Source organism: Hippopotamus amphibius, chromosome 6 (genome assembly GCF_030028045.1).
Source record: "Hippopotamus amphibius kiboko isolate mHipAmp2 chromosome 6, mHipAmp2.hap2, whole genome shotgun sequence".
NCBI lineage: Eukaryota > Metazoa > Chordata > Mammalia > Artiodactyla > Hippopotamidae > Hippopotamus > Hippopotamus amphibius.
In genome coordinates, this window is record NC_080191.1 from 84254820 (window position 1) to 84281015 (window position 26196).

At 41.2% G+C, this 26196-nt stretch overlaps 1 protein-coding gene across 1 annotated transcript in view; it reads left to right on the forward strand.

Annotated features, from left to right (window-relative positions):
• Nucleotides 1-26196, forward strand: part of COL9A1 (collagen type IX alpha 1 chain) — a 93415-nt gene that overhangs the window by 66648 nt on the left and 571 nt on the right. Inside the window, exons 29-37 of the mRNA XM_057739581.1 lie at nt 2701-2754; nt 3366-3437; nt 3942-3977; nt 5335-5379; nt 6767-6799; nt 9829-9975; nt 10192-10246; nt 11777-11965; nt 18215-18292. Coding sequence (XP_057595564.1) covers nt 2701-2754; nt 3366-3437; nt 3942-3977; nt 5335-5379; nt 6767-6799; nt 9829-9975; nt 10192-10246; nt 11777-11965; nt 18215-18292 — 709 coding nt within the window. The remainder of the gene's footprint in view (nt 1-2700; nt 2755-3365; nt 3438-3941; nt 3978-5334; nt 5380-6766; nt 6800-9828; nt 9976-10191; nt 10247-11776; nt 11966-18214; nt 18293-26196) is intronic.

Genomic DNA, 26196 nt, shown 5'->3' on the forward strand with positions numbered 1-26196 from the left:
GTGTTTGGAATCACTGGTAGAGGGTCTGTATTTTTTTTTTTTTAAAGCTTTGATTGCCTTGGTAAATAGGGATGAATTGGCAGATATGTCATAACATGTTGGAGATAAATCTGGTAGCACAGAGCATCCAACAGAAAAATAGAGCATTTTCGGATGGTCTTCACATTTTCAGTGGTAGGGTATTGCTTTTTTTTCTGCTTCTTTCCAGTTCTCTTGTTAAAAACCATAACTTTTGTCAATAGGTTTGTAAACATCAGCCATGAGGCAGAATAGCCATTTCCCCAAAAGCCTTCCTGGCCCACAGCTGAGAATGTGGTTTCACCACCACTGTTGAAACAGAAGAGATTTAGCATTTATTTAGCATACTTGTGGTTACAGGTTAGGATGAACTGCTCCCTGCAGGATGTATTTAGTTTAACCTGTGTTTTTACAGATTATTTTCTATATCTCGATCACTCAGGTTCATCTTAGTTACAGGCGAAATTTCAGAATTTAGAGGAAGAATATGCATGTTTTTAGAACACGTAGAAATCATAAGAATGGCCATCAGAAAATCTTGCCCTAACTTTTTTTTTTTGGTAGCTATTTGGTTGTTGTGAAAATAAACATTAACTTTTTTTTCACAGTGAGACAAATTCTGTAGTAATACCTAAGTTCAGAATAGCTAAGGATTTACAGGATGGAAGTGAAATAAAAATAAGGACCCACATGCTGTATATTTGTACAGTGACAGAAGAGTGAATGCCTGTAATTTCACCAATTCCTCCCCTGGTCCTACGTGTGTTGCCCTGTCCTGGCTATAGGTCGGCAGAGCAGGGTTCTGATCCTCTCATACGTATTACCAAGGCTACCAGGGCTTGAAAAAGACTTATGAACTGAATAATAAGAGTGCATGAAAGACAGAGAAGATAAGATTCCAGCAGAGAAAATCTTTGTCTTTGACTGAAAAGATAATATCTCCAAAAGCAAATGAAAGGTTATACAATCCTTTATTTTCATTTAGCCCTTTGGTTTATGGAAGAGGAAAAAAAAATATTAATCATCCTTGTTTTGGATAAGATGGCATAATGGTTCATTTATTTAGAAATGCATACTTGAGGTTGTGTTGAGAAGTTGCTTTGCCTTTCTCACACAATTAATTATGTTTCCCACCAATGACTGTTAATTGTTCTGTGAATTAAAGTAGTTTTATCCCAATGACATTTAGGATCTCAATCAGGATGCAGTTCAGAAATAATTTGAAAATGCCAGCAGAGCAGATATACTGAAGAAAATCTATCTTGAGCTTTGAAGTGCTGTGTCAGATTTATGGGGTGAAACTCAATCTTTATGTGTAGAGAGACATGTAGAAGAATCTATCGTAGTGACTGGTCTTCACTAGACTTATCAGTACATCCTTCTGACATCCATCCTTGTGGGGCGTTGCTTCTGGCTTCCAAGATGCTCACAAGGGTTAAAGACCAATGTATCACTCAAACTCATACATTAGACGGAACATTTATATAAAAGTTTTTGAAAAGCATTTATGAGCATTTTGTTTAAATCACCTATAAGTCATATGAAATGACTGCCACGAAATTATAGCTCGTAGCTAGAGACTTGTTATTTGTCAGACATTTCTTAGTCCTTTAGAGCAACTGAAAATGCAGAAGGTTTATGGATGTTGACATTTTGTTCTTCTTATAGATGAATGAATAGTGCAGGGGTCAGATCAGGATAATCTTATCAGAAGCATTTATAAATATTAAGCATTAATATGAAGTTGTCATGTCATTTTAAAGAAAACAAACTCAAAAGACTACCTTCATTTTTATGTACACCATCCAGGAAATGTGATTATTTATCCAGCAACTTTCAGTGTTCAGCTTAGCTGAGCATGCATTAGAAATGAAATGAGCTTCTATCAGACTGCATAAAAGTGTATGAAATTCTCAGGGAAAGAAACTGAAGAGTTCATGTGTTTCCTTTTCTCATAAGGCTTTGAGTTTCTAATAAAAAATTGATATTGGCTCACAGAATGAAATTAGAGTGTTGCTTTTGATGCATATACATTATAAATTGTACCTTCCAAAGTCTAGTTAATCTTTTAAGACATGTTTAGAATGAGTACAACAAAGACTTTTTTTATTTCAGAAACTTTATAATTTCTACTATCTATGTCTTTTTGAAGTTGTGGTAGTAATTTGAAGGCAGTCATCTCTGTTCTGTGTTTTTTTTCACTTCTTAGACGTTCAAGATCATTTGCCAAATGCTGCTTTAAATGTACTATAGACCTGAAATTTACTCTGTGTTTTAAACATTTATGTGGAATTCAAAATTTTCCTATACATATACCTCAAGAACACGTAGTCTAAATGAGAGGATAAAGTGTGTACACAAATCACCATAATCTAAGTTGGATGGTGGTGTAGATGCTGAAAATGCCTAATTGTCATTTCCTGTAGGTGTGTCAGGTATGATGTCTATGGAACGGTCTGTATTCACAATGAACAGTATTAGAACTTTTAGAACTCAGGATAAACACTGAGGAGGCTGCAGGCATTTTGTATAAAGGTCTCTGCCTTCAGTCAAATATGGGGAGAATACTTTGGTGACCTTTATGTTTAAACAAAAACCTAGGTAGCATGTTACTTTATTGTGATTAAACATTGGCATTTTGTCAAATAGTCTGGTTGACCATCGATGTTTGTGTGTTTCTAGGGCAGTAGAGGTGAAGTAGGACCAGTAGGACCCCCAGGACTACCAGGTAAACTGGTAAGTAACATTTCTAGTCCCTGGCCATTTATTTTCTTCATACAAAACACAGTAAATTTTTTAAAAGAAGCAAGGAGAAAAAAAACAATTTACAAAGGGTAATTGAATCATCCTTACTTGATTTCTATTCCTATGTAAATGTGTGAAAATGTAAATGAGGAATTTCAAATTGAATCTAGGAGACCCTCAGAGGGTATTTTAATCAGTGTGGTTTGTAGCATTTATTTTAAAACCGGGAGAGATATGAAGTGCCACATTTGGCCCCTGGTTGTTTTTGGACCTGGAGAGAACTGTGCGTGAATGCTGCCTTTTACTTCTCTAGCGGTGCTTGTTTACACAGCCAGTGAGGCAGGGACTCAGCTCAAAGAGCCCACTGTTGGGAAGGGGTGCAGACCTGGGAACTGGGGACCTCAGAGGTGGGATGGGGAGTGGTACTGTCTCTCTTCTCCTAAGAGTTGGGAGAGTGGCAAGTTTGAGGAGCAGAGTTAAACCAACCACAGCACATTTATTCTAGACAGGAGTCCACACACCCGACGCTGCGTCTGGCTTGTGTGCTTGCGTGCTTCGTGAGCGGTAACAGTGGCTCTGGGGACTCTGTATTTGTCTTTCAGGGTTCTGTCGGCAGCCCCGGCCTCCCCGGCTTGCCTGGCCCCCCTGGACTTCCTGGAATGAAAGGTGACAGGGTAAGATACCTAGCCTTCCAGAAAGTTCCTTATTTGGAGGGGCGATTTCTACTATGTTGAGAAACCAAGGTTGCTTTTGGCCCAATGGAGAATTTTTCTAGAAATTACCATAGAGGGCTATCAAGAAAGATGCCTTACATTACTGACAGTTGAGATTAAGAAACAAACAAAAAATCTATTCATACGATAATGTATCAGAAGGAAAAAAAAAAGCTGAGTAAAGTAAAATTTTCAGCTGTAAGCACACATCTTATATAGTTCTAAACTTCCATTCTTACTAGTCATGCTTTCCATGGATGTGATCAGACAGCATCAAGTTGCCAGTGATTTGGGACAATTGTCAGTTTCTCCAGGTCTTACCTGACTCTTTCTGGGTGGTGAGGAGTTGGGCGTTCTTCACACTTGTTCCTATTCACCAGCCCAATAAGGGGAATTGGTTAATTTGAAATTATACAGTTAAAAACCTCAAAATACCAAAAAAAAAGTATATTTTATTTATTCCAGGGTGTAGTTGGAGAACCTGGCCCAAAGGGTGAGCAGGTAGGTGCCGTTGTTTGAATCCAGTGAAATGCAGCATTTAATGTGCACTAATGTGCTTTACCAGCAGGGGGCACTGGCTGATCTGCAGGTGGGGTAAACCGGCGGAGGCTCGATGCGCTTCCTAGTGAGTGAAGCCCAGGGTTGAATTTGGTCTGTAGCCTTCTCTAGCCTTTAATAAGCCGGAGCTCATGGGGGCTCTGCCTTCAAGAATACACGCTGTCCTTCCTTTGAGAAGAGTGTCCCTGTCTCTCTTATTCTCCAAATTGGTTTACTCCAGTCCGCTGGAGCCTTCCATAGCCACATCACGATGTTTTGTTTTTTCTTTACCAAGACCTTAGCAAATAAACAATGCATAAGAATTAGAGTTAGTTCTTGCCCTGAGTGTTTTTCTTCAACTGTAAGAGCCCTTTTTAAGTATTACTTAATTATAAAATTGCTGGATATAGTCATTCATCCTTTTTTAAAAAATTAAAATTTTTTTTTTCTTTAAGAACTTTTATTGAGATACAATTGACATACAATAAACTGCATATATTTAAAGTGTACAATTTGATTTTTTTCTTATTAGTAATGTATATATGGCAATCCCAATCTCCCAATTCATTCCTCACCCGCCCCCCCCCCCACTTTCCTCACTTGGTGTCCCTATGTTTGTTCTCTACATCTGTGTCTCTATGTATGCCCATTCATCCTTAACTTTAGCAGAAACTCAACTTCATCTTCTGACTTTTCTCTGGGATGTTTTATGGGTTGGACTAGCCCCTAACAGCTAGATTGGAAAACCACTGAGTACATTTCGTATTTATGCATATTCTTGGGGGCACTGTGAGGACTTATGAATGCTTCTCAATGTTGACTGGTTAAAATTGAGCCAAGGGATTAAGAATTTTAAAAATATGACTTTTTAAGCCAGAAAGAGAAAAACAAATATCATATGCTAACTCATATATATGGAATCTAAAAAAATGGTACTGATGAACCCAGTGACAGGGAAGGAATAAAGATGCAGACTTGAGGACACTGGGTGTGGGGCGAAGGGGAAGATGGGATGAAGTGGAAGATGGGATGAAGTGAGAGAGTAGCACTGACATATATCCACTACCAAATGTAAAATAGATGGCAAGTGGGAAGCTGCTACATAGCACAGGGAGATCAACTCAATGACTGGTGATGACTTAGAGGGCAGGGATAGGGAGGGTGGGAAGGAGTTGCGGGAGGGAGGGGACATAGGGATATATGTATAAATACAGCTGATTCACTTTGTTGTACAGCAGAAACTGGCACAACAGTGTAAAGCAATTATAATCCAATAGAGAGCTTAAAAAATAAAAATGTGACTTTTAATCTTAATTTTTAGGGTGCCTCTGGTGAAGAGGGTGAACCAGGAGAAAGGGGTGAACTCGTAAGACATTTCTTTTTTCTGGTTATTACGGGAGCTGCACTGATTTTGAACTGTATTAGAAACATATACTTTTTCTTTTCTCTGACCTTGCTATCCTTGCTGACTTTTTTAAAGGCTAAGACGTTTCTTACATAAGCTAACAAATGACCCCCCTGCAGAATTATATGGAGGGGAAACACCCCAACATTGACAGACACGGCCCTAAGTGCTGGGTGGACAAAGTGTTCCCTTTAGAGGGCGTGTTTTCTTGTGGCTTTCCATCTGGACATTCAAAGTGATTCTTATATGGCTCTAGAAAGTCTATGAATAGTGCCTATCACGGAAGCAAAATTAAAGCTGTATTATAGCTTATTTTATAGTTTATTGTAGTTAGAAAGTTGTGGGTCACAAGTTTGACCGTGGGTTTCTCCATGGTCTTTTGGAGTCTAAGACCCTCCAAGAAGTGACTCCAACTGCAGGGGAGACTTCTGCTAAATCTCCAGAAGGGTAGGGAGAAGCAGAGAAGTCACCAGCACTGCTAGGTCTGCAGCTCATCCTCATGGTCATGACACAGTCTAACAGGACCTAGTGTGGAAACTTACACGTGGTCCTCTGGGGTGAGGTGACAGAATTCTCAGAAAATAGTTTCAGAGAGATTTTAGTGTAGGAGAAAATGCTGGTAATGTTTTTTTCAGATTTTTAGGATTTAGAGTTAACATAAGTCTAACATCTGAATTAGGCAAAGCTTACTAACTATTAAGTAAATTAGAAAAAGGGTGATTTCAATTTTTCTTTCTGTTGAAACTGTTCATTTTATAAACTAAGAGGATGTTGTAAAAATCATCCTATTTTGTAGTGGACACGCACAGATGTGCTAAAATGAGCTGAATTCATACCTGGAACTAGTGGCGGGAAATACTCTGTTTTTTTTGGTTTGTTTGTTTGTTAGTTTTAAGCATAAAAGCATGCATATTATGTTTGATAGACTTTTGCGGATGAGTTTAAAAATATTGTTAGAGTTTCAAAAATGAAGTCATCTGGTTTAAATGTCTATTATGGTTTATAACAGCATGCTAGTTTAATGCCTTTTGACTTAAACACTTTAATTCTTGACACCTAGCATTTTGGATTTGACTGGAGCCTTGGAGAGCTCTGAGTCAACCCTATAATTTAAAAGACAAGTTAGCCAAAGGTTGGGAGGTTACAAAGTTTACACTGGGTCATGAAGTTACGTAGCAGAACTGGGACCAGAATCCAAATTTTGAATCTAATATTTTTCTGCGGTGTCAGGGTTCTCCTGTTCATGGTTTTCTATTGACTTTGGCAGTATGATAACCTTTTAAGTGTTTTTAGTAAACTGTCAAATATGAATACATTGTTCTAATGTAATTTTGTTGTATTGATTTAGGGAGATGTAGGATTACCTGGCCCAAGGGGATCTGTAAGTATAATGAAGAGTAATGGTATAAAAAATAAAAAGATCAATAAAGCTATAGAAAATGCATTGCTCTGCTTTATGCAATCATTCTATAAAATTCAATTCTAGAAGAACTTAGCTTTAAGGAAATTAATGTCTAAATTTATTCTTTAAGTAGTGGATTAGTCTAAAGAAATAACCTCACAACAGTGTAAATGCATATGCCTTTTGACCTAACCACTCTGAAGGAAGTATTTTTTTTTCATAAGTGGCTCACTGAGTTGTAATTTCTTCCACAAATGGGTTGTTTTACAAGAACTGACCTGTGCTTTGCAGTGATAAGAACATAACTGAATTTCATTGTCAGTCATAGCACTGCAAATTTTTCAGTAATTTTCTTAATATTCTTTGTGTTCTAGTTGGGAAAGTAAAGTACAGGCACGATGCATAAGAAAATACAGATAATTATTAGGGCTAGAAAATGACCATCTCATTCAATTTATCATTTTACAGAAACTAAACTGATGTCCTTAGAGATTAGATGTATTCAGAATTATAGAATCAATTAATAGCAAACCTAATGACTTGCTAATTTGAAAGGAATGCACATTTAATACAGTAAGAAATTTAAGATAATACAAGGAGAAAAGAGGAAACTCAGGCTTCAATCTCAAGTGCATCTACCACCAGCTTCCATAATCTCCAAGTCTTCTTGTTTCTGGAGTCCCTGCCCCCAACTTGTCTCTGTCCTGGTCCAACATTTTATCCTTGTGGCAGCCAATGTCCTAGATAAAAAGATAAAGCTCACTAGCTATCCCTCCTCTGCTTAAAGCCCTTCAAGAATAACATTTTATAGAATAAAGTCAGATTCTTAGCAAAGCGTATATAGAGTCTTCGATGAAGTGGTCCCAGCCTCCCCAGCCTCATTTCCGGCCTTTCTGGAACATCATCTGTCTGTGGTTCTTTTTAACTTGGCATGTGCTGTTTACTGCCTTGTGCTGTTCTCCTAGCCTGGGTCACTCTTTCTGTTTCCTTAGAACAGTACCTCCTACCTAAGCATTTCCCATCCTCAGCCCAGCTGTCTCTGGGAGGACCCACCCAGCCTTGGCCCTGGGCTCTTTGCACAGCACTGAGATGGAAATGATTACATTATCTCACCTGTTTACATACTGCCTCTAAACTCCATGTGACAGTCTCAAGCTTCAAATAGCTTCTTTATGCCTAAGAATCTTTGACAGAAATGGTTTAGGATTGAGAACACTGTAAAGAGTAAACCTTGATAGAATCTGATAATGGAAATCTTACTTCACTGTCTAGAAATAATCAGTAATGTTCAGTGGCGAGAATTCAAGTTATAAAAGAAAAAAGTGGATAAACAATGCAGGTGTCAAAATGAATTAATTTCATTTAAATTTGGACATAATCCTAGGAATTAGCTCTCGACTTACCACCTCCCTTCCTACCCTTCTCTTTTCTGACGTTACCTAAGTGATAATACTGAAACTGAAGTGTACCATCCCAGAATCAGGGGACATAGTAACAGAAAGTCTTTCCCTTTCCCCAGTGATTTCAGCACAGACGCACCTGGTAAGTGGATGAGGTCTGCACCCCAGTTTCTATGTCAGCGTACCCATCCTCAAGTGAGGAATTCTTTCCGAAGACCCAGGGCCCTTATGATGTCCTGGTCATTTTAGCCCTTGATCTCTTCATCAAAAATGTCCTGCCCCTTGTTCTAGCAAAATTTCAGACGTCGCCAGCAAGATAATACACTCTGATTTGGCCTCCTTTGTTTTCCACCAGTTCTTTAGCACATCCTGAATTCATTTTGGCTTCTCCTCCGGGTTTTTTTAGAAGTTACTGTGGTCTTGCAATCCAGTCACCTGACAGTTCCCCAGCCTTCATTCCATAACACATCCTTAGCTTCCCCCTTGATCCTGACTCTCTTTTAAGCTGTAATTTCTTCATAGAAGCAATTTGACAGGTTGACTTAGGTGAATATCAATATTTTTCTGTATAAGGAGAGACTGGAAAAAGCACACTCCCTGAGCTTTTTTTAGATGTGTCTAGTCAAAGTGTGGCTTCATCACCTTTATTCCTTCAGTTTAAAACATTTGAGTGCTTGAATGAGCTGGCTTTTCCTAGATAAGTGTTGCATATGAAAAAGAAGCAGGATCGGAGCTCCTTTAGGAACATTCAGATCTCAGGCAGTGGTGTTCCCTCAATGCCTCCCATGCCTTTATCTTCTCATTTTTATTCTGAAAACAACAGTCCACTGTAGCTACTGTGCCACGAATTCCACCAGAGGTAGTTTAACAAAAAGCGAACTCATTTAGTCTGTCTTTAAAGCAGATTTTGTAGATGAGGACTTTAAAAATACTTTTAGTGGTATGCTTTCAGAAGAAAAATCTAATTGGTATATGCTTTTGTGCTAAGGAAATAATTGGTTTATTTTTAACATCTTTAATATTTAGATTTTTAATTTCCTCAATAGTTAGATAAACTGTGGACTCACTCTTTTTGTTCCGGCATTTTAAATGCATTAATTTTAAATGCAGCATTTTAAATGTCTCGATTTAGTTGTATGTTAGTATTTTATAATTTCTGGATACATCTGGTTTCTTCGGATTCTCCAAAGAATGTTATAAAGCCTCATTAACTTGTATTCTTAGAAGTATCTTTATTTTATGCTTTCTGTATTGGTGATATACGATGTGACATGTGAACGCAGTGGCCTTTTTATGGCCAGAAAAAGTTAACATATTTTATTAAGAACTAATGTCCTCTTAGAATTGACTTAAAGTATGAAGTATGTAGTTTTAAAATGTGTTATTCCCATTAGCATTTTGAAATAATAACTATACCCCAAAGAAAGATCTTTAAAACTTGAGCTGGAATCCTAAGAGACTGGAGACCTGCTGTGTGGCATTACGTGTGTTTACCTTGAGGCTTTGTGACCCCTGAGCAAACACGTCTTGGGAGACAGAGTGTATTAATATGCAGCAGACACATTCCTTGGGTCTAGCCTGGACTTACAGTGTGCCCTTGTGTTCCAGGCAGGTAACCCTGGGGAGCCTGGCTTGAGGGGCCCCGAAGGAGGCCGGGGGCTTCCCGGGGAGGAAGGACCACGAGGACCGCCTGGCCCGCGAGGCGTGCAGGGAGAACAGGGCGCAACCGGGCTGCCTGGGATCCAGGGCCCTCCTGTGAGTGCTGGGCAGCCCCTGGGGTTTCCCTTTGGAGACTCTGTCCCACGGCACGGGTTGGGGGCAGGACCCACGCTCAGCCCCTCAGCGGCGTGGACCAGCCAGCTCTCCTGTGAATGCAGCCGCCTGGTCCTTGCCCGGTCTGTGGGTTTACCACTGAACAATGTCCTCTTTGTGGCTCCATGTACACACTGGCTTTTGTCTTTTCTGTCCCAGGGCAGGGGACCGACCGATCAGCACATTAAGCAGGTTTGCATGAGAGTTATACAAGGTAAATAAATCATTGTGGCCTGACTTTTCATATGCTTTAAAGCTGGGGGATTGTGAATAATAGTAATTTCACTTCTGTTCTGTACAGTTTGTTGCTATTTGCAATAGCTTATAACCTCAAGGAAAAATATTACCTTTCTGGGTTAGCCTGGAATTTTTTTTTTTTTTTTTTTTTTTGCCAATGGGGTTAATTTACAATAAAGTCCACACACACACACACACACACACACACACACACACACTTATTTCCGCCATTGGAACACAAATTCTCAAGCTCTTTCCCCTCTTAACATCCTACCACTTGGCATGTACTTGGCACTGACCTAGGCTCCCTCTGTAGATTATGTGAGAAGTAACTGGCAGACTTCTGCTCATAGGAAGCCTAAGGCCATTATTCCCGTTCATGTACCACGTATGCAGAAAATCAAAATGGTGATATATTTTTGCATTTCTTAACCTTTATCTACATTCATCTGTAGCTATGGCAATTGTTATTTAGTATTTGATTCTGGTTGGAACCAATTCTATCATGAAGAAACACTCATCTTTTGTGTGTTCATGAGGAAGCATAGTTTGTCTAGTAGACTCATAGAGTTTTCCAGAATGAAATTGTCACCTTTGTACTTGAAAACCAATATTGCAGACATCTTATCTTGAAAGGATATTTCCATTTTAAACATTACATGTTGAGAAAATTATGACTTTATGTTAACTCTTACTTAAATAAGGCCAACTTAGGACACAGATTTGAACAATTTAAAAATCTTGGTGAGAAATGTGTTTCCAATTCATTTTCTCCTTCACAGCCCTAAAGCTGTAAAAAATATTACACTAGAATATCTCCCTTAGGGTATTTTAGTGGGACAGTTTTCTTATTCTCCATGGTTTTAGTGGATGATTCTTAATCTATTTAATGGTTCCTGAAAAAGCCTACACAGTTATGAATTTTTAAGACAGGCTGTGACCATCCCTAAGAAGCAGGCTTTCTTTAATGTCTGATGTCTCTTCCAAGCATGAAAAAACTTCTGAGAAGGAGAATTAATAGAAAGTCATGAATCCTCAGGATATTTCACATTACTTAATGTCTTCAAGCTAAAAACGTGACCTGAGGTCTGAAACGCTGTCTCAGTACTAATTCTGGACGATGTCCTTGGCTTTTAAAAAGCTTTTGGACGTCCACCTGTGTAGAGAAGCTCTCTTTCTTCCCGTCCTGGGTTTTCAGGTAACCGGCCAGGCTCAGGTGACACACTCATCCCTTTGGACACTGCTCAGCCCTGAAGTTTAAGGTCTCTTATCCCCTTGTCTCAGAGCAGCAGGACCAGTTCCGTCCAGGGAGGGCTGAACAAAGCAGCACCAGTGAAGCTTCCTGGCAGAAAGCCCGGGGAAAATGACCCAGCTTTTTCAGGCCTCCCCATCAGCTTTGAACTCTTGTGACACATTTAGAAAAAAGGCCCTTGAAATAGCTGTCTTTTCATTCACATCACTTTCATGGTTCTGACTTCCCTGGGCTGTTTTGTTTATTATCTTTTAGAGCACTTTTCTGAGATGGCTGCCAGTCTCAAGCGTCCAGACTCTGGAGCCTCCGGCCTCCCCGGGCAGCCTGGCCCCCCTGGTCCCCCAGGCCCTCCTGGAGAGAATGGTTTCCCAGGCCAGATGGGACTTCGCGGCCTCCCGGGCATGAAAGGCCCCCCTGGGGCCCTTGGTTTGAAGGGACCGAAAGGTAAGGCATTTGCACACGGAACCACACTGGCCTTTTTCCGATGCATTCACTTGTCCTAGCAGGTGCCAGGTATCTGTGAGACGAGATTATTGTTCTCTTTTACCATGGTGATAGTAAAGACTAGAAAACTATCGTTTGATATTTTCTTGACCTTGCTGTGTGATGGCGGTAGACCCAATGCCAGAATTAAGGTCCCTTGACTTTTGGTACTGATCTTTTATGGTTATACCACCTTAATCATAGTTCAGGATAAACTTTACAGGACCTGGTAAAGGATCTTTTAGGTTTTTCCTCTTAAGATCCTAAAATCATAGCAGAGTTCTTCTAAGATGGCAACCAGCCCTAGGATGTTTGTATCTGTTACTTCAACTAACAAAATTTGTTAGCAGGACATCAGAAAAAAATCACAGTATGAGTCAAATCTGCCTCCCTCTTCTTTTAAAGAGTGACACTGGAGATCAGTTTTGATGGATATTTTTTTTCTTCAGCTCTGAGGTACAACTTTATTCCTTATTTAACACGTGAAAGAGTTTGTTTCTTCTTTCATGTAAAGCAAGTTAAGCCCTTGAAACCAGTATTTTGTAGGAAAACAGGACTATGAGTGTGTTAGGTATTCTGCAGGATTTGCAGAACTGGCTGTCTCTGATGGTGTTTGCTAGCTGAGGGGAGTATGTCAGTGTGGTGGGCGGTGTGCCTGGGATGGTTTATAGAAAGGACTAAAAGCATGGAGTTTCTGTATCATGATGAGTGACTGATAACTCTCTGGGGAACTTCAGAAAGAGGTGGCATCAAAAACAAGAGAGGGACTTTTGTTTTTTAGACAGTGATGCTCCAATGAGGGATAAATATTATGGAGCAAACAGTCAGAGGTCAAGCCAGCTGCCTTTCTGGATCTGTAAATGCACCGCTGATGTGCTTGGCTCATGACACCCTCAGCTGGAACAGTGCTGTTAACTACTTTTTTTTTTTTTTGGCATGTGCAGAGCCTCACGTTAAAAAAAAAAAAAAAAAGAAAGAGCCAATTGGGGCCTCTTGTAAACTTGCCGCAACTTCCATGTTTTTGGAGGCTGGACAAAATCACATATGGAGAGAGCTCTGAGTTCACCTTAAAGAGAACTGGACCTCTTCTCCGAAAAGAATCCCATAGCCTTTCATTCATCTTGGTCCTGCTTTGAGCTTCTGTTCAGGAATTCATACTGGAGGTGCTCTCCCTATGGTCGGGCCCCATTCACTCCGTAAAACATTCTAGGGAACTCCAGGCCATGGGCAGACTGCTGGCTGAGCTGTCTCTGTTGTGTCCCAGCCCATGGATGACTCCTCTGCCTTCGTGAGTTCACTAAAGTGAACTAAAGAACAATGGTTCCAGGAGAGTGGTCCCTGTGACCTCAGCATCACCAGAGACTCACTGAGTCAGAAACTCTGCAGAGGGGCCTGCAGTGGAAATGCACCAGTGTAGGGCAGTCACCTGTCTTCCCTGGGAAGGACCATCTAGGTCTACGGGGATCACAGCCCTGTTTTCTCCCGCTAAATGGAAGTCTCCGTATTTGGGGCTGAGCTTAACTTTGAGTTAGAGAGAGCCTGCTCCTGAAGTCCCATCTTCTTCCCCAAGAAAGGAAAGTGTCTGTGTCCTTGCTGTGCCAGGGGAGCCTGCCGAGGGCTGCCTTCTCCAGCCTGGGCTCCACACGGGACTTACCTGAGGAGCCTTAAACCCTGCCCATGTCTGGGTCCCCTTCCCAGAGATTTTGACTTACTCGGTCTGGTTACTTGATATCAGGCTTTAAGAATATTCCCCAGGCGATCTGAATGTGCACCCAGGACTGAGAAGCACTGGAAACAAAGCGGACACGTTCTGGAAACTTTCCGGGAAGCTGGGAATCGCAGCGTGGAATTGTGTCAGGGTTGGGCTGGGTTGGCTCCAACAAGTGAACCTTATTTTGAAGAGAAGAAAAATAGATTTCTATATTTGGAAACTGGGAAATGTCTCTGGCATGAAGTTTATTCATCAAGCAGAGTGTGATGTTATAAGGCACTTCCTCCTCTTTTTCTGCAGTATTTGTGACGTAGCCTATAATCTAGAAGTGAGATAGTTCTTTTCTTTTTTCTAAAGAACTTTCTTTCCCTGCCCTCCTCCATACCTTTCTTGGCATTGGGTTCCTTTAAAGCAGCATCTCTGCTGAGTTTTATTTCTTAAAATTTGGAGTGTGGGCAGAAAGGAATACTCAGATTTTCGATATCAGTCAATACTGTCACACATTTGGAGATGTACAGTTCTAGGTAACTGGATTTGACCTTTCTTGCCCACCACATACATTATCAGTCCTACTTAGCAGAAAACACGTAGTGTTCTACTACCCAAAGGTTACAGATCAAATTTTCCTTGAGAATAAACACTCCACCGTTTAAGACAACTGTTTCACCAATCAGAGAAGAGGCATGTTTCGTTGTTACCTGTTGCCTTTTTTTTCATGCTTAATAAAGAAGAGATGGTGGGAGTCTTGGTTTGCCACAGAGTTGCTTTGAGGGTCTTTTTCCAGAGAAATTGCTAGGTAGATAAGTTTTACTAAAACAAATAAGTTTTACTAAAGCTTTTAAATAGTTGAGGCTATGTCTTAATCAAATCACTGTTTTCTTCCTAAAAAGTTACTTTGAAAAACACAATGGAACATTTTTAATAGGAGCTAGTAGAAATAAGCCTCAGACCGTACTCAAAGCTTCAATCATATTTATGTGTTTTTTGATTTTTGCCCACATGTTTTGCGCACATTTACACAAATGCGTTAGAGCTGTGTGTTCTTTTCATGTGATGCTTGAGCAGAAACACGAGAGACCTCTGACTGGCCCTGGGATCACTTTGCTTAGGATTAAGTCAGCCCTTCATGTCATAAATACTCTTTTTTAAGTGTTCATGGCTTGTTAATTTTAAGTCCCTTTGAGTGAGGCTGTGGGTATTTTTAGATCTTTTAGTAGGGGTCAAGCAGACGTGTCACTATGTAAATGAAGACTGAGGAAAGTATACATGGTATACCGGAGACTCACCTTTTCCAGTATTAATCTGCTCACCTGGAGATGGAGCATCAATTATAGCTTCCAAATAGATGAAATCAGTGGCAATTTTGGAGCAATAAGAATTTCTTTAGTTTCGCCCACTTTGTGAAGATGTGGTACATATATACAACGGCATATTACTCAGCTGCAAAGAGTCGGTTTTTTTACTCAAACTGCCTGTTCCCTTCATACCTTAACCAAAGCTTATTTTACAAGATTTTTATATGTCTTTACTAACACAATAAGCTAACAAAGGTGGACTTTAGTTCCCTGGGCCAGGTTTCCTACGTCTTGAAGGAAAATGTGAACAGTGTGTGAAGGAAAAGATTAACCCCGGGGGTAGCAGAGTTGAGCACCATGTGGCTCTGTCCTGGGGCTGCTTGCAAATGTGTTTTTCTACGACTAATCACCAAAAACAGCATCAAAGCTAAGACAGGGGTCTTTTTTATTTTAAATTTGGAGAAAATGTGATTCTATATATAATACAGTTTTTTAAATTTTATTTTATTTAAAGTCACCATGCTATATTCCCTTTATTCTGCAGTGTCCAAACATGCTGGTAATCCCATCCAATGAATTTTTACTTTCAGAGCTTGTATTTTTCAGTTCTAGAATTACCATTTTTTTCTTAAGCGTTTTCCTATCTCTCTGGAAATTTCATGTTACTTCACCTATTATATCCATCTTTTCCTATAAGTCTGTTAACATGCATATAAAATAGTTCTTTTAAAGAGGCAGTGGTCTTATTCCTTGCAAGCAATGTTTTGAAGCTGGTGTGGCTTCATCTTCATCTCCTGTCTTCAGAAAATGTGGCAGACTCTCATTGCCAGCCTCTTGAATTACATTGAGATGACATGTAAATTGCTAAGTTAACCAGAGAGCTTAAGCTGTTAGTTTTTAAAATGCCAATGGTCATATCTTCCTAATAGAGTAAGGCCATATTGATGATAGGTGTAAAAAATAACTAGTTTATGTATGAGTTCAAGGTGAGTTGTATATCCTTACACAGTATTTATAAAACGTAAGTTGTTTTTAAAATATAGTTGATTCAACATAAAAATGTTCACACAGGACATTCACAGCTAAAGTCGAAATATGGTAACTATTTAAACATTCGTTTCATACTTAGAGTTTTTTGACTATTTGACAAATGTGCAGATGGTTGTACAGACATTCTTCCTATTTTTGTTCTGTATGTGACTTTGTTTTTAGAATTATAACAAACCAGACAATATTGAATGCTGTTGGGCTGATATGAATATTTGTAAAAAATGATTATGTATCGAATTGGTTGTGAAATGTCATTGCGTCTTCTAACAATGTAGTAAAATAATAATATGCTGCTACACTAATGGGATAGTAGGACTTTTCTACTAGGCGCAGTAGACGTCATTTAGCACCAGTTAACTAAGGTATTAGGGCATTTTGTTAAATGAGGCCAATTTTCTAAGTTTGGTCTCTGCAGGGTAGGATAATTAATGCAACTTTGTTCTGTGGCTGCTGAATCCCTGAATTCAATAGCTGTCTTGAAAACACACATGGTTGGTTGCAATCCAAAGTACGTTCCCTGTAAATAATGAGACAGATATGAAAGGTAGGCGCTGTGACAGCACACTTTAAATTTTGAAACTTCATTAATTTATTTTTGGTAATACTATATTTACATTGTTCAAGAATTTAAAGTGTGTAAAAGGATGCTTAGCGAAGAGTCTCTCTCCCACTCCTGTCTCCCATCTGTCTGGTTTCCTTTATCCTTCGCATTAGGGAATCGCTATTATTAGTTTCCTACATACCCTTACCAGTGATGCTATTCAAAGATCTATGAATGTATATATTTTCCCTACATCCTTTTAACAACAAATCATGCTGTCTTTTAGTAAGTGATCTGGGCCTTGCTTTTTTCAATTAACGAAAGTCTTGGGGATCATTTCAAAGCTTCCTGCTTCTTCTTCTCCCATGCATAATATTCTGCTCTGTGGAAGTACCATTGTGTACCTAACCCTTTTTTTTTTAAGCTCTTTATTGGAATATATTTGCTTTACACTCTTGTACCAGTTTTTGAGGTATATCAAAGTGATTCAGCTGTATTTATACATATATCCCCATATCCCTTCCCTCCTGTGACTCCCTTCCTCCCCTGCTGTCCTGGCCCTCTAAGGCATCACCCAGCATCAAGTTGATCTCCTTTTGTTATACAGCAACTTCCCACTAGCTATCTATTTTACAGTCGGTAGTGTAAATATGTCTATGCTACTCTCTCACTTCATCCCAGCTTCCCCTTCGCCCCCCACCCCAGCCCCGTGTCCCCAAGTCCATTCTCTACATCTGTATCTCCACTCTTGCCCTGTCACTGGGTTCATCAGTACCATTTCTTCAGATTCCATATGTATGAATTAGCATACAGTATTTGTTTTTCTTTTTCTGGCTTACTTCACTCTGTATGACAGACTCTAGGTCTATCCACCTCATTACATATAGAAGGAAAGGAATGTACCTAACCCTTTAAAGGATATTTAGATTGTTTTCAACCTTCTGTTGTTTTCATATTGGATTTGCATATTTCTGATTAAACTTATTCCTAGTTATTTAGTAATTTAGTTGCTATTACAAATGGGATCTTTGTTCACTACATCTTATTACTGATTGTTGTTTGTTTTGTATATATGAAAATTATTGATTTCCATGTATTTTGTACCTTGCTACTTCACTGAATTCTCTTATTGTTTGTAGTAGATTTTGAGCTGATTTTCTAGGGTTTAAGGTAAACAGTCATATCACTTGAAAATAGGGATGGCTCAAACCAAATAATAAATGAGTGATAAGTAAGTATCTTTGTAATATTCCGACGGTAGTGAAACCGCACCTTGTATTTCTCGTTAAGAATTATGCTGGCTTTTGGGTTGAGATAGATATACTTTATCATGTGAAGGAAGCAGCGTGATTCTTATTTTATTGAATGTTATACCAGGAATGCATATTTAATTCTCAAATGCCTTTTTGGCATCTATGGATATGATCATTTGAGCTTTTTTCTCTTAGATCTCAATATAATTAACTCCATTTTTGCCTTGCTACATACTTACTATGACCTAGATTGTGGAAACTTCCTAACTTTTTGGTTTCTGAATGTAGGCTTTGTGTTAAGTTTAAAAATACGGAACTATTTTTATAGACATATAATCACATTTCTCTAATAAAACACAGGTGACTTGGGAGAAAGGGGGGATCGTGGCCCCCCAGGAAGAGGTCCCAAAGGTTTGCCCGGAGCTCCAGGTCTGCCAGGTAAGGATGAGCAGAATGAGGTGGGAACTTGGTAGCGAGTGGATGGTCTGAACTGGATCACATTTTAAAGAATTGCTCTTTGATTACCTCTGCTTATCATGTGATACCCAATAATGGCTGGCATCGACTTTTCAAGACCAACTTTAATGAAGAGTTAAGTAGTCTATAAATCATGTCTGTATTCTTTGAGAGAAAATACATGTCAGGGCTTGAAATATTACTTTCTTGAATAAATACTTTAAAATATCGTGTCAAGGTCCAGCCACAGCGCTCTTGTATAAAATTCTGAATGAATGGGGTCCCATCCATTTCCAGCCCCGTTGATAGTTTCTTCTTTTTGTAACTAAAAAGTCAGAGCAATGGAAAAACCAACCCAAGTTTTCAGCTATTTATGTTGCATAGGGAGTAACTGACATTTAATTCTAAAAGCTTCTCCTTCAAACATCCAGACCCTCCAGAAAACCATATCCCCAGATAAATAAACCTCAACATTCCTACTCACAAATGTCATGCCCAAGAACATATCCCAGCTGGGTCGGCCGAGGTAACAAAGTCGCCTCTGTGTGAGAGCCCGGGCTCTCTCACTGGGTGTCTGTTCTCTTTACACACTGGCTACTCTGTGGCCAGAGTCCAGGCTGCCACACGTTATAGACATGACTGCCAAGTCCAACCACAGAAGCAGCCTTGCGGGCCAAAAGCCAGTTGGTTGAAGAGCGTAAGTCGCCTGCAGCCTCCCAGCAAATGCTCTGATTCCTGCGGGGCCAGGGCTCAGGAAGGGCCCCAAAGTCCTGGGGAGACCAGCCAGGGGAGGGGGCTTGTGCAGCAGGGCGGCCCACGCTCCCACAGTGGATTTGGAAAACTTGGTTGAGGGAAATCTAGCAAAGGAAATGACTGTTTTCTAATTCTGCCTGAGGCTTACATAGTCAATCATGGCTATAATTGCAGCCTGAAACATCATTGTTTTCTAATTATCCATTTCATTGCTCCTGGGGTTAGTTTTCTCATTTAAAAGAATTTTTAAAAATACGAGTATATTTGGAGATAGCTCAAATACTGCCTTTCTAAAATGGTGATTCATGGTCCTGTCAAGATGTTTTCACAAATTGACGAATTTTTGTGGTTGGCAAAGGAAGCTTTATGATTGGAAAAGGAAAGAAAACCTGGTTGGAGTCCAGGGGGACCAAGACGAGAAGATTTTACTAAACAGTGAAGTCTGGGTTCGTTGATGGATGTTTAAAAGAGAGAAAAGGAAAACAGGCTTTACTGCTCTTCTGAACCTTTATCGATGGTAGGAATAGGAGGTTTGAAAGCTGATAAACTATCATCATAACCATTTACTTAATCATCAAGGTATTTATAGGAGAGCCTGGCAGCTTCTCGTTTTCTCACTTGGTTGACAAATAACAGTTCTTGGATTAGCAACTTGCACTGTTGGCACTATTTTCCTTTATCAAAAATATATCATCATTTCTGGTGACTCTTCCTTTCAATAAATCTGCTGATACACCCCATTTTGAGTTTAAAAATGGGAAGAGTGAGAAAGATCAGCTCAAATTTGTGCAGTGTTTCCCAGGCTGCCACACCTGGGAAAGGGGCGTGTTATTCCCCACCTGGGGTCTGCAGGGTGCTCCTGGGTCCTTGCTCTGCCCAGAGGGGGCTTGGCTGGCTTGCTTTTTAGCACACCTGTCACCTGTGTTGTGTGAGCGAGTGGTAAGGTAGGGCAAGTCATCACTGGCATCTCTCCCTGGCCCTCCTTGCATCTCCCTTATGAAAATGATTAAATTTGTTACAGCTGGATTTGGAGTTAATCCCTAAATCTGATTTCTTAAAAAGCTCCGTGGGTTCCCGGTTCAGGACGCTGAAACCTGCCCTTTTCCGTTTCCTTTCTGCCTTTTTCCAGCCCTTGCCCCGCCCTTCCTGGTACCACTTGGAAATCTGGTCTTTCTTTTTCTGTGCTTTTGTTACATTTTCATTGAGAGGACATTTGACATCATTTAGTGAACAATCAGAGTTACAGATTATTCTTTAAGGAATTAAGGCTAGCTTTCCGAAGCATGCAGTTTCCTCAGTGCTTTACCACACAGGCTCAAAGGTCCGTGTGTATCCCCCTCCTTGAGGCACCCGCTGGGGCTTTGGTTTTGGGTCAGCTCACATCCCCTTGTCTACGCCTAAACGTGCTCAGGTAGCAATTTCCCAAATCCGTCAAGTCCCTGGACAAGAGCTTTTGGGGCCTTCCTGCCTCTAAAGCTAGTCTCTGGAGGGGGCTGTTGGGCGTATGGGCTCCACAGGTCAGACTCTGGGCTCAAGTCGTGACCGTCACCGAGTAGCTTTATGACGTCCGGCAGGATCTTAACTGCTCCGTGCCTCAGTTTCCCCATGTACAAAAGCGCGATAGTAATCAGTAATCGCATCTCCCAGGGAGCCTAATTCTGAGGATTAAAGACAAATCAGTCATGTACAGTTTCTGCAGGTAGTGGGTGCTCGAGAAATGTTAGTTATGAGTACTGTTATTAACGTAATGGAAGCACTTTTGCGTTTTGGGGTCGATGAAGGTCCGAGGTGGAGCCTCGTCCAGTCCGGGCTCTTCCCCCAGCTCTGTCAGTGAGAGGATGCTACTCTTCTGTCAGCCGGCGCTGCCTCTAACACCTCCGCCCTTCCCGCTGCGAAATCCTGCAACTGAAAATCACCAAGGCTAAGCCCTGGGTCACGATAGATCACGTCACTGCGAGGCTGGGCTGTTTGTAATTTCTGTGGTAGAGCTTGGCATGTGATTACGATTGTGATTTCTGGTCTCTCTCAGACATGAGTAAGAGAACTTTAGGATCCGGGGGGGACCTTCCCCAGGAACTTATCCGGAACCTTCTAGATAAATAGACATCTTACATAACGGAAGGAGCCTGCAGAACAGGATATTCTGTGATCCCCTTAGTTGGATTGTTGGATTTGGCACTCAAATCCTCCTGAATGGAAGGAAGATCCTGGGGTCATTCTCCTTGGTGCTGACATGGCTGATATACTTGAAAAAGTGTAACGAATACCTTCATGATCTCTTAGTTGTCAGGATTGCTTTATGCTTTCTGGACGGTTCTAGTTCTTGGTCTCCACTCCTTCTCTCAGCTGGTTCAGTGTTAAGCATTGTGTGCCCTTTGGGGCTGTGATGGTACGTCACCTAATATGGACCACGGATTATTATCGTGACCGTGACATGGACTGTCATTTTGGCTGTCGTGCTCTGTCATCTAAGCGTAGGTGTCAATCACCCAGGTTGCTTCTCGCAGCCAGAAGCAGGCAGGGCAGGTGCATAGAAGCACGGGCTGCGGAGCCCGGCTGCCTGGGTGTAGGCCCTGCTCTGTCACTCATGTCAGCTCTGCCACCTCTGCATGCTTCAGCCCCTCCCCTGCACAGTGGAGGTGGTACCCACCTCTGCTCCATGGTCTCATTTAGGAGGGTCTGTGGATGTGTTAATATACGGAAAGCACTTAGGGTAGCACCTGGCTTATGGCGAACGTTCTGCAACTTTAGCTATTATTATTATTATTCCCCCTTTTGTATTTGAGGAAATACAGACTCACAAAGGTCACAGGCCCTGACAAATGTCTTCCAGGTAGTAAGTGACAGAGGCCATGTGCGCATGTCCAGGTTCACGTCGTGGACAAAATGATGGGCTGGTGGTCCAGTGTAGGCTGAGTCTGTCTCACCATCCTGGCATCTGACTTTGGCACGATTCCTTTTCTGCCTCTCTCGTGGAGCTGTGAGGACCACACTGAGCGAGCTCCCTGGGGCCTTAGACCCCATCCCTGCCCCCACCTCCCGTCTCTGACCGGAGGCCTTTAGTGGCATCGTTTGCCAGGGCTGTCTCATCACCAGTAACTCTTTGTCTGCCTGGTACATTGGGGACCAGTTCCTTGGCACCCTGGGGATTTGAGGAAAAATATTTGAGTGGGTCTTGACTTCCTCTTTGTGCACCTAAACGCACTGGGGGAAGGAAGAAGTTCAATGACGGTCGTGTGTGAACGTGAGCCGGAGGTTAGAGCTGACTTGTGCCCATCTCACCAGGTTTCTTGTGCAAAATTTGCAGATAGGTGAGCTTCCCTTGTGGATACTGAGTGGAAAAAGTCCCCAAACACAAAAGGCACGCTCATTTCAGGCTTCAGTGTAGCAGTAGTCATTTATCCCTTTTCCATTGCTGTCCTGTTTCCACTATTTTATTTGGTCGTGAGGATCTTATGTAAATAAAGCACTTTCTATACCAATTCCTTAAACACACGTGCTTTGTCAAACGCCACAAAAGTTAGCTCAGTACAAGGTAAGAAATATAAGGAATTCCCTATTTAATGCTGAAAATTATTTCCAGGTTTAGTTTTGTTTTTAAAACCTGAGTGCACAGTCCATTTTATTTTGTAGCAGGTATAATTTTTTAGGTCCCAAAGAATGTTCCAGCCAGGATGGGCCTCTATCCGTGTAACATGACTGTCCTCTAGTGTCAGCTCAGAGAATGACACAGACATTCATTTTTTTAAGGCAATAATGTTTTATACAGGCCCTTGCAATTTCAGAAAACTGTGTAATCATTAGGTAGGTAGTGTAGCTAACACACCCATGAGACAGGCAAAGCAGAATGAGAACACTTAAGATCCGTGCTTTCTCTTTCTCATAAAAGTTGAAAAGTGGTTTATAAATATTTGCTAATTGCCGCTGCTGGGCTTCCTGAATGACTTAGTGTCACCCCCAAATTAGGATTCCACATAATAGTCTTAGAGCACCTTGGAGGGTAAATGCCCAGGGTCAGGGCTCATCAGAAACTCATAAGTTGTTATGGGAATGCTGGTTTTTTACCTCTGGCTATTTTTACAGGATGAAACCTCAGAAAAATAGATTTAGTGACTTGTGATATTTACAGCTGCAGAAGAATCATTAGTAATGCTTGGATATTGTGTCTCTTTCTACTTCTCAGTCAATTCAGGCTCAATGAATTAAACTATACACAGACACACACACACACACACACACGCGCACACACACACACACACATGCAGGCACGCACGCACCTCAGCAGAGTTAGCAAATCAGTAGGTATGGAAACACAGTTAGGATGCAGTAGTGGTCCAGGGTCCTCATGTCAAACTCCAGCACTTTCTAGCCACGTGACTGTGCGACGCTGGTCAGTGATTTAGCCTTCATTCTTTGTTTACACACCAGGAAAGTGGGATCGTCAGTGAGGGGCACAGGGTAGAGGGGGTCCTGGTGATGATGATGACTGACCCAAAGCTCCAACAGGCAAGTTGCTGTGTTTGTCAGAAGGAGACTTGACGCAATGTGCTTTTCATAAAATAAATCCAGGATAGACAGGACGGTTTCATCAACTCTTTCTTCGAAGGTTGAGCAGGAATCTGGAATAAACTCAGTCACTGAAAACACCCTCTCTTGGATTGTGTTAAAATGGGGGAACTAAACCTGGAAACCTAAAAAGCTTTCTTTCTGCTTTTTTAATATTCTTGTGCAGTAGAAAATAAACTCCCTGAAATTTAAGGTCTTAGGCAGGAGGCTGACTTTACACGTGTTAAAAAAAATAAATTAGTGGTTAATAGTAAAAAATTGAGAGCTATTTATTTAAAAACTCAGCTTCTGAGTTGCCCTTGAAGTGACCAGAGCTCTGCAGCCCTGGGCTGTGTCCCCCACGGCAGCGGGGACCTGCCAGCGTCCACTCTCCGTGTGACCGCAAGCCTCAGCCCTCCCTGCTGTCTTCCTAACCTTGATGTGTTACAACTTCCATTGCATTTGTGCTCTCCCGTAAAGACAGAGGGCGAATTTCTTAATCCAGGGCCATTTCTTGACTATATCAGATGTCAGCAAGCTTTTTGGGTAGAGGGCCATAGTTTTGAGCTCTGCGGGCCAGGTGGCTTCTGTTGCAGCCCTCACCTGTGCCCTTGTAGTGCCAAAGCACCCCGGGCCATGTGGAAACTCACGGCCCTACTCTGTTCTGCTGACACTGCTTCCAACACAGGAGCTGGCACGCGGGCACCGGGTTTCCCACCCCGCCCTACACAAGCTGCCCCTGCGGTCTTTGGGCATGCCACCCCTCCTCTGGGCATTTTCACCTCCTAACCTTGATTTGATTTTGTTAAGGCAGGCTGGCCTGTCTCAGTAGGAACACTGCTATTGATAGGGTGCATGAAAATCACCTTTTAAATGCATTTATATCTGGCCTGTATTTCTAAGCCTTAAAAGATCAACTTCACCTTTAACTGTCCCAGTGTCCGGAGATCTGAACAGGTTCTGCTTAAAGGCCCGGTTCTGCTAAAGCCTTGTTGATGGGCACTGTGGATTAGGAACAGACTTTCTCAGGTGCCTTGTTTTGAGAGGGAAACCCGGAATTATCTGCTTCGTTACAACTTACTATAGTCAAGTGAAAGCTCATGGGATAAATAAAGGGAAATTACTTACATCTGCTTGTTTATACCCTTGAGATGTAAAGAGTCAAAGATAATTATTTTCTTAAAACTTTGTAATGTTTTGTCCTGTAAGACTGCTTTGTGTGGATCTAATTGTAACTATAACGAGAAATTGAGATGTTATGTGTAAAGCAGTATCTCTAACCTGCCTTCCTTCTAAAAGTAAGTGGTCTATGTAATAAGACAGCTTAATAAGACCAAATCACTGTAATAAGACTAAAAAAAGACAGGCTTCCCTGGTAGTGCAGTGGTTAAGAATCTGCCTGCCAACGTGGGGAACATGGGTTTGATCCCTGGGCTGGGAAGATCCTACAAACCGAGGAGCAACTAAGCCTGTGCACCACAACCTCTGAGCTCATATGCTACAACTACTGAAGCCCACATGCCTTGAGACAGTGCTCTGCAACAAGAGAAGCCACCGCAGTGAGAGGCCTGCACACCGCAATGAAGAGTAGCCCCTGCTCTCTGCAACTAGAGAACGTCTGCATATAGCAACAAAGATACGATGCAGCCAATAAATAAATTTATATTAAAAAAAGAGCAAAAAAGACTAATGTAATAAGACCACTAAAATAGGAAAAGAAAACTAAAGACCACTGAGAAAGAAGGAAAGGAAGTATACCTAAGTAAATATATACTTGAACATACAGATTTGGTTTTCAACTTTTTTGCTAAACAGCGAAGTTAAAAGAGTTGACATTAATGAGAATCTCTATAAAACCATATTATTGTGGCACAGGTGGTTCCTTTCACACGACTTTCTTATCACCACCTCCACAGTTATAGTATGACAGCACTGCTGGTGTGATGGAGGAAACATTCAGTAGAAATGTCTCTTTGTTACGGGAGCCGTGCCTCCGTGCTTCACTGGTTCACGGGTGAACCAGACAACCTCTGGACTTGGCAAAAGAAAGAAATGCTCCCAAGGAACCTAGGCTACCATGAAGTTCCTGTTGGGGTAGAGCCCCCGAAGAGAAGAATTTCAGAGAGCTTTGTGGGGTGCATTGCACAGTCTTCCAAGAGACATGAATCAATAATATTCTAATAGTCATAATAATAGCCCCATTTATCGGGTGCATCCAGGTGTGGAATTTAATTATAAGGCAGGCGTCATCCATCCTGTAGATGAAGAGACTGAGAGATGAGTGACTTGCTGATGTCTCACATCTCATAAATGGCAGAGCTGGACCTCCCAGCCACCTGTCTGCATCTTCCAACCTCTGAGGTGTGCGTCTCCCTGCCCAGAAATCGATGACCCACTAGAATAAGTGCAGCTGCTACCGGGGGTCTGTCTGAACAAATGCAGTGTGAGCCATGGATGCGTGTTGAGTGTATAATTTTAAATCTGCCAATAGCAATGTTACAAAAGTCCAAAGAATCAGGTGAAATTCATTTTAATAATATTTAATATATATTTATAGTATGATTTAGTAATTATTTAACCCACTGGGT